The sequence below is a fragment of the Mixophyes fleayi genome, chromosome 5 (assembly GCF_038048845.1).
Source record: "Mixophyes fleayi isolate aMixFle1 chromosome 5, aMixFle1.hap1, whole genome shotgun sequence".
Lineage (NCBI taxonomy): Eukaryota > Metazoa > Chordata > Amphibia > Anura > Limnodynastidae > Mixophyes > Mixophyes fleayi.
In genome coordinates, this window is record NC_134406.1 from 215,459,466 (window position 1) to 215,477,375 (window position 17,910).

Below are 17,910 nucleotides of genomic sequence, written 5' to 3' on the forward strand. Positions count from 1 at the left end.
AATCGAAAAGGCAAACAAGGTCTGAATAGCCGGCACTTCAGATAAATAATTTAAGATAAAATTGTAGCTTAGACAGTTATATAAAGTTAAACAAATTTACACCCGTAATATGAACCAGCATAACATTTGTAGCAGTTATTTTTGATAGTCTCCTGTTTCTTAATATGCAGTAGGATGCATTATTGCACAGATTTGTAACAAAATACTTATTTATATTCATTAAGCAGCAACCTCCCTGCCATGTGGCTTGTACTTATAACATGATATGCATCTACACATAAGGTAACAAGCATGCTGCTGCTGTGGCATTGGCCTCATGTCTGTATTTCACTGGTACTTATAATCTATACTTACAATCACTGACGTGAACTCTGGAGGGTTGTCATTGACATCTGTCACTGAGATGACAGCAGTTGCTGTGTTTGAGAGACCATATGTTGGGTTTCCTTCCATGTCTGTGGCTTGAATTATTAATGTATATCGCTGCACTTTCTAGAAGACATAAAAAGCATCACTATTTGTTTTAAGACCTTGATGGCATTTCAAAAGAGCTGTACAATATTGCTTGAATTGTGTATCATTAACATGCTGAGATATGACGTTAAGTGCCAGGAATACCAGCTGCCCTAACATGTTTAATGACTGTGCCGTGATGGTACCTGCGAGGCTTTACGCTTTTCGGGAGAACTCGCACAATACAGCTATAACATCGTGAAAATATTTACTAAATTAATATCTGTTGGAATAATCCAGCCACCACCAGATAAAACATTGGAATCATGATTAGAAAGAAATGACCTTGATGCCCTAAAGGCAGTTTTTTTTTCCGATTCAATTACACAATTTTTATGGTTGCTATCACCTGTAAATCACATTTGATATTTTTCTCCAAGCAAAAGTGTTCTATACTCTTATAAGAAGTAAGAAAGCATCAAAGTCAATTTCCCACTTAATTTACAGTAGTTGTACAATGTTATATTATACACATGGGGTAAATGTATCAAGCTGAGAGTTTTCCGGTGGGTTTGAAAAGTGGAGATGTTGTCTATAGCAACCAATCAGATTCTAGGTATCATTTTGTAGAATGTACTAAATAAATGAGAGCTAGAATCTTATTGGTTTTTCAACCCTGCCAGAAAACTCTCAGCTTGATACATTTACCCCATGATGTTAAAATATGCATGAACTTCTGTAAATAAAGCTGAATGAACTACGAGTTCTGATGCCACTGCTTATAATCAGGTAGTTCTGGTGTAATTATTTCAGTGTTCAGTAGGGAAATATGTGTATTGCTATGACAGATATGACACCTTGAATTTCATCATCTGTGTAAAAGCACTCAGCCTGTGGCCTTGTGCCTTTATATAGTCATGGAATTCCTTGATGACTTCTAATAACATTATAATTTACAGGAGTTAATTATAAAATATATTACCGATTTCTGTGACCTGTAAAAAAGCACTCAGCCTGTGGCCTTGTGCCTTTATGTGGTCTTTGAACTCCCTTGTGGCTTGTAATATCCTTGTATTTAACAGTAGATAATACATTATCCCATATGTATTTATGTATATTGTGGCTTAAATTATCTAGATAACACTAGATTTATAAATAGTAATTTCAAAATTAGCATTGAAGTTATTGTCAGACCATAATTCTAAATAGTGACATAGTTCAGCTAATGCACTTGAAGCACATGTTTGCAGCAATTAGTTATTATTTAAAAAATATTTTGATCAATGATATGTAGTGATAGAAAAACTGTATAATTAGTGTATACATTTTCACCTGCTAAACAGTTGGCTTTAGGTTATGATAATGTTAAAGATAATGAATACACAGATTTGGTGTCAAATAATTTGTAATAAGTTACCTTATTTTAATATTAAAATGGGGCATTAACCATAATACACAAGTGGGCTTTCATAAAAGACTGCTTATATAAGTTACAAATATGCAAGTAAAAGGTTTCAGGATCAAATTAAAGATATTTGAGGGGCACAGTGGTTAGAATCGTTATGTTCTTCCCATGTTTGAGTGGGGTTTCAGTTTGTTTCCACACACCAGAGACATGCTAATTGTTTTTTATTACAAAATTAACTGTAATGTGTGGTTATGGGTAAGGAATATAGACTGCAAGCTCCATAGTGTTTCAGGCTTCCTGAACTAACACTACTTACAGGACACAATGCGGGAAGTTTTAAATATATATTTGTCAATATTGCAAAATGCCTTTAATACAGGATCAATTTTGAACTTAAATGGAAATATCGCCAAACTTTAAGCAGTGTATTTATCATCTCTGACAGTGAAACATGCATTTATTACAGGTTCAGCGTATGAAACCACGCATTATATGCATTTAAATATGAAAGAGAATTGGCATCTGATAGCGGCGTGAAAATATTCCATTGCTAGTAGCAGCAGCACCCTGTACACCCTATACAACTGCACCACGCATTGTGTATATATATATATATATATATATATATATATATATATATACATACATATAAATCTGGATACATTTTGAACAAGACACCTTTTCAACACATCTTTAAATACTTATTCCTTGTTTATTATTATTTTCACTGTGTGTTAAAACTCTTACAAAAAAAAAATCATTAATCCTTCTCTCACAGTATGAAAGATGGCACAGCAATTATGTGGTTTTAAAACTACTAAATATTCAGATAATGCAAAAAAGTGGTTAAATGCCATCATCAAACTTATTCTTCTAGAACTGAAAATTCATTATAATTGTGTTTATTTGTTATAACGTAAATCTTAATTAGCTTTTTATATGAATTATTACATCATTCATTTAAAAGACAATAATAATATTTAAATGGTTTTATACATCCCATTCTGCTCTATTTTGACCTCACCGAATGGCCACTAAGCAAACTGAGAGTCTGCAATGTCACAAAGACAAAGCCTACAGCAACATATTGTAGTGAGAAATGTTACAACAGGCTGCATCTACAAATGAGTGTTAACCATTGTTTGCATTTAAATGTACAAGGAAATAATTAATACAGTTCTTGGACTTGTGTAAAAATAGTGGTGTGGTTATTTTGGACTGATAATAAATAATTATTATATAATATATATAATATTATGTATTACTTATTGTTAGTTAATAAACTCATTTATTCACCATAGTCCCTAAAAATAAATTTGCTCCAGTTAAACTGTAATCTGAATTTTGCAACGCCATTCAGTAATGTTTATTAAAGATTATCACGGCGCTAAACTTCCTAAGTAGGTCCTGTTTTCTTGTTGTCATTTATTTATAATAACACTATCCAACTATTAAATTGCAGTAATGTTCACTACAAGACTATTCTATTGCTTGATAGATGAGGAGAATCCCATCTGCATTTACCGTTTGTCATGTGTTATTTAAATGCGATACGTTAATTATTGATAAAAAGTTGTATTGCCCACAGCAACCACTCAGATTCTGACATTATTGTTGTACAGTTTAGAAAACAAAAACAATTGTCCTGTTGGTTGCTATGGGTTACATCACATTTTCTTCTCAGTTACCTGTGGAAACTAGTTCCCAATTGTGTACTATTGATGTAGATAGTGATGTGTACTACTGCTGACAACTCTTTCAACAACTGGCTGGACTGTAATGTGTATATCACATGGAAAGCATTTTTACCTCTCTATCAAGTCCGGCTGCCAAAGTGATAATATCACCCGTCTCATTGTTGATTGTAAACATGTTAGAGGAAGGGCTGTCTGGAGTTTGGGACAGAATTTTATATCTCAGCATGCCATTCGGTTGTTTAGGGTCATCACCATCAATAGCTGTAAGAGTCATTACATAAGATCCTGGAAGAAAACACATAAATAAATTGAAATGTAAAGCAAACAGTGTAATCAAGTCAGTGAAGTTCACAAGCAACCTCTGCAAAAAAAAATAATGTTGCAAAAACATCTTGGATGACAGATTATGATCAAAACGCATATGGAATGTAACACTTAGATCATTTTGTAATTCTGAACAAAAACCTGAGTTTCAATAAAAATTAAGGCTGGGGTAGAGTTTAACCAGGCGTGGTAGAGATGTGGGTAGTGACACAGGAAAAGCCTTGTAGGCGGCAGTGAGAGGTGGCTATAAGAGACAAGACGAGACACAGGTCAGAGGTAGATCTAAGAGGGCATTTCAAGATGTAGTTTGAGATGTATGAAGGGGAGGGTTTTGTAGGTGAGCATTAAGTACTTTAAATAGGATTCTGTAGGATATGGAGAGACAATGTGGGGGTTTGAAGAGTAGTGCAGCGGTTATATGGCGGCGACTAAAATATCAGTCTTGTTGCAGCATTTAGGACATATTTAGGTCAAGATGGCTTGGTGGAATTACAGATAGAAGGAGGTTATATTAGTAAAGCAGGAGATGATAAGAGATTGAATAAGAGTTTTGGTGGCATCTTGAGAAGAAAAGGTTGTATTATAGTAATATTTCAAAGGTGGATGAGACAGGATTGGCAGAGACTGGATGTGAGGAGTGAAGCAGGGGGTATAGTAAAGTGTGAGGTGTGTTAATTATGTCAAATGTGGTAGGTACTATCTAGTAAAGATTATGTCTTCACCTACCTCCATGTCGGGTGAGTAAAAGTAGCAGTTAATGCAAAGTTCCCTTTCAGATGTTTATTGGATTTGACAGTTAGTTTGTGCTCACACACACTGCCATTTGCAGCCAATTAAGTCTAAAAGTTAGTATTTGGGCTACTTAAGAAGCAATCTAGCAGAGGAGGAAAGTTTAGGAGAAGATACATAGAGTGTTAGGAACAGAGGGGGACAGTGGAAAACCTGAAAGGTGCTCTAACGAAAAACAACTATCAAAAATTGGAAAAATGCTTCACAGGGTATTTAAATGTTAATAGCCATGCTAAACTCAGGTAGCACAGTTGCACAATGGTTAGCATTGCTGCCTCACAGCACTGGGGTCATGGTTCAAATCCAACATGTCTGTGTGGAATTTATAGACGCTCCCCGTGTTTACGCAAGTTTCCTTTGGGATTCTTTCCTCACTCGAAAGACACACTGGTAGGTCAATTGGCTTCTGGCAAACGAGACCTAGTATGTATGTGTCCATTATAGTAGGGAATAAAGATGGTAAGCTTCACTGGGACAGGGACTGATGGGAATGATTAATATATAAGCACTATATAAATAGCTGTAAGCAAATAAATAACATATTCACAATTGGGTTCAGTTATTATTTAAAGGACCATAAGAATGAAAATTATTTTGTTTGCCTTACAGCATTGGGTCATGAGTTCAATTCCCGATCATGGCCTTATCTGTGTGGAGTTTGTATGTTCTCCCCGTGTTTGCATAGGTTTCCTCCGGGTGCTCCGGTTTCCTCCCACACTCCAAAAACATACTGGTAGGTTAATTGGCTGCTAACAATTTGACCCTAGTCTGTCTGTCTGCCTGCCTGTGTCTGTCTGTGTGTGTGTGTATTAGGGAATTTAGACATAAGCCCCAATGGGGCAGGGACTGACGTGAGTGAGTTCTTTGTACAGCGCTGCGGAATTAGTGGCGCTATATAAATAAATGGTGATGATGATGATGATATTATGCTGACAATTCTTAGCTGAAATTACCAGGACTATCCAGGTGAGCTATTCACCATCCTTGAGAATGCAGCTGGATATGCATGAAAAGTCATGCAAGAATGGCTTATGATTAAATGAGCACCACCCTTCAGCTCAATAATTCTCAATATAATCAGTGCTGTATGCACCATAAAGACCTATGAGAAAATCTGTCTTCGGGAAAGCAAAGAATTGTCATTTTATTAACCGTTCACATGCTTTTCATATTTTCTACTAGTTGATCTATGCCAACTTATCATTTATTGGGCATAATCTATGAAGGATGTTTGTTGGTTTCATAGCATCATCATGATATATTCATGGTGGTCCAGGGTAGTAGAAACTGTAAATTTAGCCCTTATAATAAGTATCTCTCAGAACACTGCAGGGGAATCCACCTTATACATTTGGAAAGAGGTTGGAGTCTATCTTTCTTGTTTTTTTGGGTGGACCAGGAAGTATGTTGTGGGATGTAATGAACCGTAGAGTTCTTTATAAATGGCACGTTACAAATATTATCTTTCTGTATTACATAGTGATTGTTATTCCTTCCCAACATGTAAATACAATAACATAAAAAAAGGATATAAAACAGTTTTATGTAATAAATAGACTAATTTAAATATAATGAATATTCCCAGTATGGTGAATCAATCAGTGATTGATCAAAATCAACATTGATTCATGTGCATTTTTGCAATTGTGACATAATAATAGTATGAGCCATAACAAATGATTATGGATACAAAACTCTTTGACCTGTGTGTTCAGTGGACTTAATACACAGAATCTTGAAGGGTTAAATGAAACAAACAAAAGCAAAAAAAACCAACACCCAAGAACGAAATATGTAAAACAAAGAATTTGTAGAAAAAAATATGAGGGGGTTCTTTACCTGGCTTTGATCCTTCAGAAATGCTCCCGTTCCAAATTTGGTGCAGGAATTCTGGTCTGTTGTCATTCATATCTATTACATTGATCACTATGTCTATGGGATTTTCCACCTGGTTTCCATTTACATCCACTGCGTGTGCCCTCAGCTGCAAAAACAATTTTATATGGCAGTTCTCAGTAGAAATATGAGACAGAAAATCACATTCTATGGCTTAGTCCCAGTGATGCACTTGTCCCAGATGAGTTATTTAGAAATATCAGTGAATCTGCTGTCAATTCAACCATGGTAACTGCAGAACTGGATAATAGATGCTCTGAGCAATTCTTCCCTTTTATGTTGCATTCTTACTGTCTTTTGTGTTCTATACGCTTGTTGTATTAGTGGATTTATAAAAAAAATAAACTGAGTGCTGTAATAAACTGGAAGCGAAGCAATAACATGTACACAATACAATTATATATTGTAAGTGTTTAAAGGCTGTATGAAGTGAAATTAAATACATATTCCTGCATTTACCACACTTACACGACCTATTTAAGAAATGGAGAAAGGCCCTTTCTGGTGCGAAAACGGGTGTTTTAGCTAGATTTAGGGCTCCTCCCAGTCTTCTACCTATCTACCACCAGCAACAGCGGTTCTCCCAGCCTATTTAACAAGTACAGTGGTTACACATGTCCTTCATTTACTAAAATAAAGCAATTTTTTCATTTTGGATTTGCTTTAAAATATTTATTATTTTTTTAAAAATACATAATTTTAATTTTTTTGTATTTTTTTTTTTAATACAAAAGTGGAACTGGAAGCCCAGGTCAAGGTATCCAGTTCCACTGTGCCTGTGTCAACCATTAAGGCTCCTCTTAACCATGTCAGCCAGCATGACCAGGAACCTGAGTATAATTTTATTAGTAAATTTCAGTGATACAAGATTTTCGCTGAGAAAAGCAGAGATAGAATTTTTTTATTTTTGTCTGATAATGGTAAATAGACTCCTTTGCCCTATGGCCAGCTTTGCAAAATGAAACATTATTGTGATCAATGTGAGAAGTATGTAACATGTGCTCTGTATAATATAGCCCAGTGATGGCTAACCTGTGACACTCCAGGTGTTGTGAAACTACAAGTCCCAGCATGCTTTGCCAGCTATCAGCTAGTTATCTACTAGCAAAGCATGCTGGGGCTTGTAGTTTCACAACACCTGGAGTGTCAAAGGTTAGCCATCACTGATATAGCCTATTCAAAATGTACTCATATGAATGATAGTTCTATGGAAAAATGGGTAGACTGCTCACCATCTTACTACATTTGTTTCTTATGTTTTCTTAAGTCCCTAATGACAGTTTGTAAGCCAGTGGTGGGCATTTATGAACAATGGCGCCAATGCTGATTTTGCAAATGGATGCCTTGTTTATTTTTTTTTTAACTGAGCTGTTAGAATCCGATTGGCTCTAAGGGAAACAACACCATCTTCCTTTGCACCAGCTTTCATACCAGACAATTGACATAACAGTCACTATAAAAAAATCTACCGTAGGTGGTGTAGGGAAGATGGACCTCTACAGAAAAGAGAAAAGGGGTTGGTTGTAGGAAAAAGGTGCCTAGAGAGGAAAAAAGTATGAATCCAGACCTGAGTACATTGTCAATCGTTCACCACAATTACGCAACATCGCTAAAACCGAAGGCTAGTTTGATTTCTTACATGAAAAACTGCAATCTGTTCCCGATCCAAAGGTCTCGTTACAGAGAGCTGTCCAGAGATAGGACTAATGATAAACACACCGATTGGAGGTTGGTCAGCTCCCGGACCAGTCATGCTGTATCGTAGAGAGAGGCTGTTATCACGATCCGACCTGATCTATAGATCAAAAGAGAACAAAGTTATACTGAAGCTTAAAATAACACTGCAAGAGAACCAGAAAGGCAATAAATGTAAGCAACACAGATCAAAACGGGAGCAATACTGCATGCCAGAAGTAAGCCTAGCAGTGATTCACCTGTAGAGTAAATATCTAGAAATGTTTGCCTTTGGGTGTCCTTTATGGTAATGCAAACATCAGAGGACCAGCATGAAGAATTTACACAGTAAAAAGATCAGAGTAATAATCCACATGCTTACTTCTGCTTACCCAACATAATCTTCCAATCATAGCTTAACATCTGGATTGGGCTGTGTGATAAAACCACTGTGGTGATTTCATGTCACAATTCAGGGGACAGTTAATATAAGATGTAGCAAAGGCTTCAGGGTTAATGTTCCAAAGAGGCCTCTCTGACCCAAAACCTCTGCATATATATGTCCGGCCTGATCAAAGATCACATTTATATTAAATAAATTAAAAGGGAACCATCTGAGGTTAATGGCTGCATTTGTTTTTCCATCTTAGAAAATATGTAGTAAGAGAGCATTGTCTTTTAATACTTTTCCTTTGTGGTTAGTAAAACCCCACATCCAAATGATAATCTATTTTGGACGCATTTATACCATATTAAGGGCATTCTCTCCCAGAAAAGATCCATAGAGACTGCCTTTAACTATCATAGCAGTAGCTTTGCTTTTGGAAACAGCTCTGCAGGTATTTAAGTGTTAAGGAAACTTGTAATTCACTAATAATGCATTATATACAGCGTGATATCGATGGTTACTGGGGAAATGCAGAAATACCATTAATTATTATTTTAATACTCACTCGTACTAATTCCTGAGGAAAAGATCTTGAGTTTTCCGGTACATTAATTGGTGGGATAACCCAGTCTCTTTTCTGCCTCTGCAGAAAGCCATTGTGCTTACGTTGTGGAGGAAATTTTATTTCTCTGACTTCGAAAGAGCCCTTTAAAAGATAAACACAATTCAATATTTTAGACGTATGCATGTGTAAGGTAAAGATATGTGGCCTAAATCATTTAGGAAAGTAAGTTAAAAAAAGGATTAAATGTTCTCCGGAACAAACCATGTTACAATACAAGGGGTGCAAATTGCAAATTAGTTTACTATTTTGAGTATAAGTTAAATACTGGCTGATTTTTCATGCAGCACACAAATAATTGATAGCTTTATTTTACAGTGAAATGTAAAGTTGATCTAGGACATGTCCTACCCCAACTATAAATCTGTCCCCACATTTTAAATCCCCCCCCCCCAATGCAACATGGTTTTACCTAGGTGCAAAGTTACTCCTTTTTTATGCTTTGCTCTCATTAACGACTCAAGCCCATGGTCATTGCAAATAGATATACACTTGGTGGCGCTGGGCAGTGACATCAAAGTCCAGTGCCATCTCCCAGCCAATCACTGAGATTGAGAAGCAGCTTAACAGCTATGTCCGAGGCGACACTACGCTATGTCACTCATTCAGTGATTTAGGTTCCCCTTAACCATTGGTGACACAGGCAGACACTTAGGTTTGCATAATGGTAGCACCATCATTTATGTGATACAGTTACTGATAGCATTCACAAATACATATGTAAGAGTTTAAGGAACTTATTGGGACTGAATATATAAAGTTTTGATTGTGAGGTATGTACTTCTCCTCTCATTAAACCTATTTAGGACCGAAGAGGGTATCCCAGAATGTGATGTGAGCATGATTCTTGCATAATATCCTGGGATCTCATTTTTGGCCTGGTATTTCCTGCTGCTGCTATATCCCCCCAGTCAATCACAATAAATGTTGCCATGGGGCTGGGACTTCCATCCCTTTTAAGCCACTCCCAATGATAGTATCTCAGCCAGAAGATGAACCCTAAACTTAATTTTCTGTGGTGTTCACTGTTTGATTATGTCTTTCCGCAATCAAAGTCTGTGGTGCAAATTTGTCAATCACAAAATCAAAACAAGTAAAACATACATGTAAACAATCTTTGTGTGTTTTCTTTTTCATTCACAGAAGGTAAATCATCATTTTTTAAACATGATTTATGTTGGACTGTATAAGCAGAACCACATACTTGCACAGCTTATTATGTACTGCAAATGTGACAAGACTTATGCTGTCATCCAGAGAAAGGCCATGATTATGGAAATAAGTCATTTTTTCCATGTAATATTTATAGTGTGTTCGCTGCCTTTTAAGATAAGCTAGAATGAATTACAAATAAGACAGATATTAAAATTATTATTATGTATTATTTATATGTATATTTATTATAAAAGATGGAACCTGTAAAACAGCTCATTAACGTAGGCTTGTCAAGTTTTGAATTTTAAAACTATTCTATCCATGTACATAAAGTGTCTATAGATAACCTAATATATTAAAAAATTCAAGCTTGTAACTAAGGATCACCTCAGCCTCCCAGTACCACCGGCTCCCAGTACCATTTCCTGGGAGAAATCTTGCAGATGTGCACACAGCACTGGAGCCTCATTTAAATCTAAATGAAGTCGCAAGAGTAAGCGAACATCAAGGCTGTCTTTACGGCACATCGCATTTCTACATTTAAACCTTTTAATACATTTTATACATTTGTTTATGTCTACAAATAAATTATCTTTCACTTATCAAATGGGTCTAAAGGGTGCTAATTATATCCCATCCACTAGCTTGCATTCGATCATGTCCATATCAAAGGACTTGTAGTAATAAAGTCATTTTCTAGGGCTTAAAAGGTTTAGTAGACAACCAATATTATTTTTCCATATCCTATGGAGATGGTTAGGATACCTTCTCCCTTTAAATTAACTTTAGCTTTTGCATTTGGCCACAGAAACAGGTATTGCTACTGAGGGTTCATCATGAAACACCCCAATACACCCAGCTTCTCCCGCACAAGTGTTCTTGTGCAGAGGGTTACTTCTCTTATACCCCAGACCCTAAATCTTTCATCATAAGAATACTGAGGCATAAGTGTTTGCAACAGAACCGCTGCTGTGTCTGTTTAAGAAGCTCTCTCGAATGTTGAAATGCATCGCTGCATCTTTACATAAGACTCCTATCTCTGATTGTTGAATAAATGAACAGTTTTGCAGGATTTATATTATCTCTCATTATCATATCTGCCACAATCCAGGCAGATAGTTTAAGTCAGACTTGGGCTTGCTAAAATGTCATGCAAGTTCCAAAGACACATTTAATATGTACTGGTAAGGAATGTCTCAAATATTTATGACCCTATTTAATCCCACAGAATTAATTCTGTAATTATTTTAAACCTATGTCAGATAAGATGGATGCTCTGGATGACCCACTTTGCACATTGGCCATTAATCTTTTGTAGGTGTCAACACTCCTATCTGTTTCTACTCAGAGATTCTGAATCACGCAATCGTCTTTTATAAGAAATGTGTCTTCTGCAAATCCATTAAAATGGAATGTGTAATGGTAAGAACTATGCCTGCTTTACGTACTAATAACTAAGTAGTGGGAGGGATTTCCTATGTCTCAATAAAAAGACTTTACAAATCTTAATGACAGAATTGCTTTCAAATTTGGAGTATGTTAAGTAAATGTTTACATATCCACTGTGGTTTAAAAACTTATTGAAGATATAATTTTTTTAAAGGACTAGAATATACAAAGAATTCCCCTTTTTTATCTATTAACATAAACCTCCCGACTGTACCGCTTTACATATACCTCCCAACTGTCCCGCTTTACATATACCTCCCAACTGTCCCGCTTTACCCATACCTCCCAACTGTCCCGCTTTACCCATACCTCCCAACTGTCCCGCTTTACCCATACCTCCCAACTGTCCCGCTTTACACATACCTCCCAACTGTCCCCCTTTACCCATACCTCCCAACTGTCCCGCTTTACCCATACCTCCCAACTGTCCTGCTTTACACATACCTCCCAACTGTCCCGCTTTACCCATACCTCCCAACTGTCCCGCTTTACACATACCTCCCAACTGTCCCACTTTACCCATACCTCCCAACTGTCCCCCTTTACATATACCTCCCAACTGTCCCGCTTTACACATACCTCCCAACTGTCCCCCTTTACATATACCTCCCAACTGTCCCGCTTTACACATACCTCCCAACTGTCCCACTTTACACATACCTCCCAACTGTCCCACTTTACACATACCTCCCAACTGTCCCACTTTACACATACCTCCCAACTGTCCCGCTTTACACATACCTCCCACTGTCCCACTTTACATATACCTCCCAACTGTCCCGCTTTACACATACCTCCCAACTGTCCCACTTTACACATACCTCCCAACTGTCCCACTTTACCCATACCTCCCAACTGTCCCGCTTTACACATACCTCCCAACTGTCCCACTTTACATATACCTCCCAACTGTCCCACTTTACATATACCTCCCAACTGTCCTGCTTTACACATACCTCCCAACTGTCCCACTTTACATATACCTCCCGCTGTCCCACTTTACACATACCTCCCAACTGTCCTGCTTTACACATACCTCCCAACTGTCCCACTTTACATATACCTCCCAACTGTCCCCCTTTACATAGACCTCTCAACTGTCCCCCTTTACATATACCTCCCAACTGTCCCACTTTACATATACCTCCCAATTGTCTCGCTTTATATGTACCCCCCAACTTTCCCGCTTTATATGTACCTCCCATCTGTCCCGCTTCACACATACCTCCCTACTGTCCCACTTTACATAGACCTCCAAACTCTCTCGCTTTACATATACCTCCCAACTGTCCCGATTTACATATACCCCCCAACTGTCTCACTTCACATATACCTCCCAACTGTTCTGCTTTACCCATACCTCCCAACTGTCTCGCTTTATATGTACCTCCCAACTTTCCCGCTTTATTTATACCTCCCATTTGTCCCGCTTCACACATACCTCCCAACTGTCCCATTTTATATATACATCCAAACTATCCAATTTACACATACTTTCCAAATGTCTCGACTTACACAGACCTCCCAACTGTCCTACTTTAGATGTTCCTGATTCTGGGGGTTTTCCCACCATCCTGACCGTTTTGACAATTATCCTGGCTGCTGAGAATGTTGAAAGCTACGTATGAGTGGTGAGCATGTGCAGCACTGCAAGTGTATTTTCAATATAGGGAAGAGGGATGTGTGAGGACTAGTAATACAGAGGCGCTATGCACACCCCCCATCTTGATGCAAAGACGCCCCAACATCATGCAATTACCCCACTGAGACGTGACCATGCCACTGTCTCATTCCAAAGATTGGAATGTTTGGAGTTATGGCTTACATATATATGTACGTGAATGCAAATGGTTAACAAAGAAGCTACACAATGTGTTATGTGTAAAGTATAAACTGGTATGATGTATATTATCTCTAAAACTGTTAAAAAGTTACAAAACATTAAAAAGGGAAAAAATAAAAATAAAACAGTGCTGCTGTTCAGACATGATCATCAAATGTTTCTTCCTACCTTCACTGCGGGGAGCTCTGCTAAGCAATTTAATAAAGGGGGGTGGGGGGGGGATAATGCCAGTTACAGTGTTCGTAAAACAAAGGGATAACTGGTTACATATATATACACAAGTTACATGTATTTATTATTTGCATTTGTTACTAGTGCAATCAAATATTTAACAAGAAGTAATTAATTTTATCTTTACATTACAAGATTGCATTAACTCTGTTATCAACTCTGACACTACCTAAATAATTAAAATAAAAAATACAGTCAATATAGTTTTACACTGTAATGCGTATATCTTTACTTGCAAGGCACTTTAAAATGAAATCAATAAACAGCTATTGTATTGATCCAAAGACAAATGCTGTTTACAATTAAAATTCAAGTTCACTAACAGTGTACTGAAATAGTATATTAAAATTGTATTTTCAAGCTGAAAAAGTTGTTCTATTGTACTTGGAAATAAAAAGACTTGGCGATATATCATCGCGCCAAAAGCCCTATTGCTGATGATAACGGGTGTATTCGCTGGAGACAGGGATTCTTCTTGATCACCCTATAAAACGAACGGACCTGTTATATAGCAATCCCAATGCAAAGACATGGAGAAACCTATTAAACAAGTATTGCGGTGGTACCGTTCCAATACCCGTTCTGTTATTGGCATCTCAGGGTAAGGATAACACATGAAAATTTTAACTTTATTGGTAAATAGGCCTCTTAGTTTTGTTTTGGGATAAAGTGACATTAGAACTGTGTGCCAGATATGCATTTATATTTTTAACATAGTTTTTTTTTTTACAGTTTTCTTGTTAATACAAAATCATAAAATAGATAGACAACGTCATGTCCCCTTTCTAAAGCCTTACTGAGATACCAAAATGAGTTGTGTCAGGTTCAACATCTTATTTCAACAACTGGCTATAAACCTTAAATTACAACAGTGTTTAATATTTTGCTTTGTAAACTGTGATGCAATACAATTACATAAACTTTTACGTATCTTGCGTGATTTTGCAATGCGCATGCCCAGAATACAAATTTAAGCAACTTCACGCAAGTGCACGTAATTCATATCAGCATGCATTTGACACTTACGACCCCCAATGACACGAGAGACAGAAAGGGGGAGGGAAGAGATGGACAAACATAGGCCATGTACAGTAAGAGCACAGCTACGGCTAATTTAAATTCTGTGATTAGTGTAAGTACTCTTGCTTTCAGGCGTATCTATTGTACCTGCTAGAAGGCAGGTGTAAATGGCGGTTGATAGTGATGGTCAACACAGCTTTGACTTTGCTTACCATCTTTCACGCATGTGTCTTAGTGGCCAGCACAGAACAACTGTACACATTTAGGATTTATTTGTAAGACGCATTCTATGCACTGTACGCATTGAAGATTTATTTTCAAGACGCATTCTATGCACCGCACGCATTAAAGATTTATTTTCAAGATGCATTCTATGCACCGCATGCATTGAAGATTTATTTTTAAGATGCATTCTATGCACCGCACGCATTGAAGATTAATTTTCAAGATGCATTCTATGCACTGTACGCATTGAAGATTTATTTTAAAGACGCATTCTATGCACTGTACAGATTGAATATTTATTTTTAAGACACATTCTATGCACTGTACACATTGAAAAGTTATTTATTTAGTTAGTAATTTTAAAATAAGAAAAGAAATATAAAAAAACTCACACATTGATTATACTGAAAATAATGATTTGTTCAATTTGTTGTTGATTATTGTTAGTTGGTTTGTTACCAATTGTTATTTTAATTCATGACCATAAAAAAGAAATGTGGGTTCTGATGTGAATTCATTATAAATATGAATGCAGTAAATATAGTGCAATTGCTCCTAAAATATACTCCAGCTGGAGTGGTTTACCAATTGGTATAAGGCATCGTAGTAAGTCTACCTGTAGCAGATCTTTTGCATGTTGTGGTCTCAGGGTGATGGTTACTGTGACGTGCCAAAGTTGCTTGGTTTCATCATCGTGGGCATACACCAAAAACTCTGTCTGCTCAGGTGAAATGTCAAAAGTTCTTGCGGCAAATATCACTCCGTCATCATCGATCCGAAAATCTGTTGGGTTACTGGTTTCATACTGTATCCGTCTTTGTGAACCGCAATCCGTAAACATCACTGGAGGAAAAGAAAACACACGTACGGAGTCAGAACTGGAGGCATTTAAAGAAAGCAGTAAAACAATCGCTTAATCAATGGCAAAGTAGAGGGGGAATACAGTGCTGGAATCCAGAAAATACAATCTGTGCAAGGAAACCAAAAAGAAAAAGATAATACTGGCTGAAATATGACATGTTTATTGACAGAATCATTGCTTTAGATGGAACATTTAGAACCACAAGTGGATTTGAGGATCGTTAACTGATGGTTTCTAAACTATTCTGCAATGCAGAGCTTTAGTTTCATACAGCCAGCTATTCTATTTGTACACAACGCTCAACAGTCACTGAATTGGACTGTGGACAGCTATTTAAATAATAATAATAGTAATAATAACAACAACAACAACAACAACAATAAGAAGAATAACAACATAATAATTACTTTTATAAACAATTATGCCTGATTATAAAAGTAATCAATTAAAATTATTCAAGTATGCTTAAATATTTAGCAATTACAACTGTCAGCCAGGTAAAATAGAGTTTATTATTTTTTTCTCCGAACGATATATTAAAGAATAGTTATTTCCGTTTATCATCCATAGACTCCAACAGTAGATTGCATCAAGTGGCCAAATTGCAGTTGCTGTTTGGAGATATCTGTTGGCCAAATGTTCTGTAAAGACAAATGCCCACACATCTATTCCCAGGTTCCCAGGTTCTTAAAGGTTATTTCACTAAACCAAAAATGCAATGTTCTGTATGTTAGCATAGGGAACCATCGGAGTTTAAATCAATGTGACAAAGTAGATGAGTTTACACAATTTGAACTGATATGGTGAGGTGTAAACTAAAGACATGAAATAGTAAGCCTACTTAACACATCAAGGTTGGGGCCTAAAAGTGTGTGTGAGATGCGATACCGTGTAACGAGGTATGTTTATGTTGTGTATATTATAATTGATGGTTTGAATGGTGTCTTAGTTCATGAATTAACACAATAGCAGCTTTCTCTTGTTACTGTCTTTGCCCTTTGGAGCCTTCCTTGATATATGTTCAGTAAACCAAAGCTGATTGTAAATACCTGCACTGCAGCTTCTGACTTAAGCTCAAGGATTTATAGCGATTTATTCCTCTTGGGATGTCTAGTGACAAATGAAGGTAGATCTCCCATTGCAGGTTGGCTTACTCCTTATCTATTACCCATCCTTTCTGGATTTATTAAATTTGTCCGCACTCCACATGATTGGATACATTAAATGAAGGTGGAGAAAATCCTGATAAATTTTAGATCAGTGTTTAAAATGAATAAGGGAATTGTTGCACACATTTGGTAAAATTAATCATAATTAGGTGGAAGGCTTATTTTTAACGAGGTGTGGGAGGGGGCAGTGTGATATGAAACAATATTGCAATGTTTTTATATTCCTTTATATATATACTGGTGCAAAGAAAAAAGAGGTCTTGCCCACAGCAAACAATGAGATGTCATTTTTCGAATGCAGTTTATAAAATTATTATTCTTACTATCATAGATTTGTAAGGCACCACAGTGCTCCGTAACATCGCACAGTAGGGAAAACAGGACATACATAAAAGAGGAACATATATAAAACTAGGACACACAAGACAGACAAAATAAATACAGATATGAAAACAAAAGGTATGAAGGACCCTGCTCATTAGAGAGCTTACAATCTAAATGGAAGAGGGCACAACTGAGACAAGAGGAGCGAGTGTGGCTTAGAGTGGAAATTGGGAGGCTTGGTAGGGTGTATTAATGTGAATAGTATCATTGGGGATAAGATAAACTCTAATACAGAGATGGGTTTGATTGGGCATGGTAGGGAATTCTATAAAGTGGGTAACAGCACGGGATAATACGAAAACTAACATCTGACTTGTTTAT

The 17,910-nt window shown here is 36.7% G+C and overlaps 1 protein-coding gene across 1 annotated transcript in view; it reads right to left on the reverse strand.

Annotated features, from left to right (window-relative positions):
• The window catches only part of CDH2 (cadherin 2), a 190,047-nt gene that overhangs the window by 39,042 nt on the left and 133,095 nt on the right, over positions 1-17,910 (reverse strand). The window contains exons 3-8 of the mRNA XM_075213459.1: positions 15,791-16,017; positions 9,195-9,335; positions 8,207-8,362; positions 6,511-6,655; positions 3,671-3,843; positions 355-492 (exon numbers count right to left, since the gene is read on the reverse strand). Of these exons, the coding sequence (XP_075069560.1) occupies positions 355-492; positions 3,671-3,843; positions 6,511-6,655; positions 8,207-8,362; positions 9,195-9,335; positions 15,791-16,017 (980 nt within the window). The remainder of the gene's footprint in view (positions 1-354; positions 493-3,670; positions 3,844-6,510; positions 6,656-8,206; positions 8,363-9,194; positions 9,336-15,790; positions 16,018-17,910) is intronic.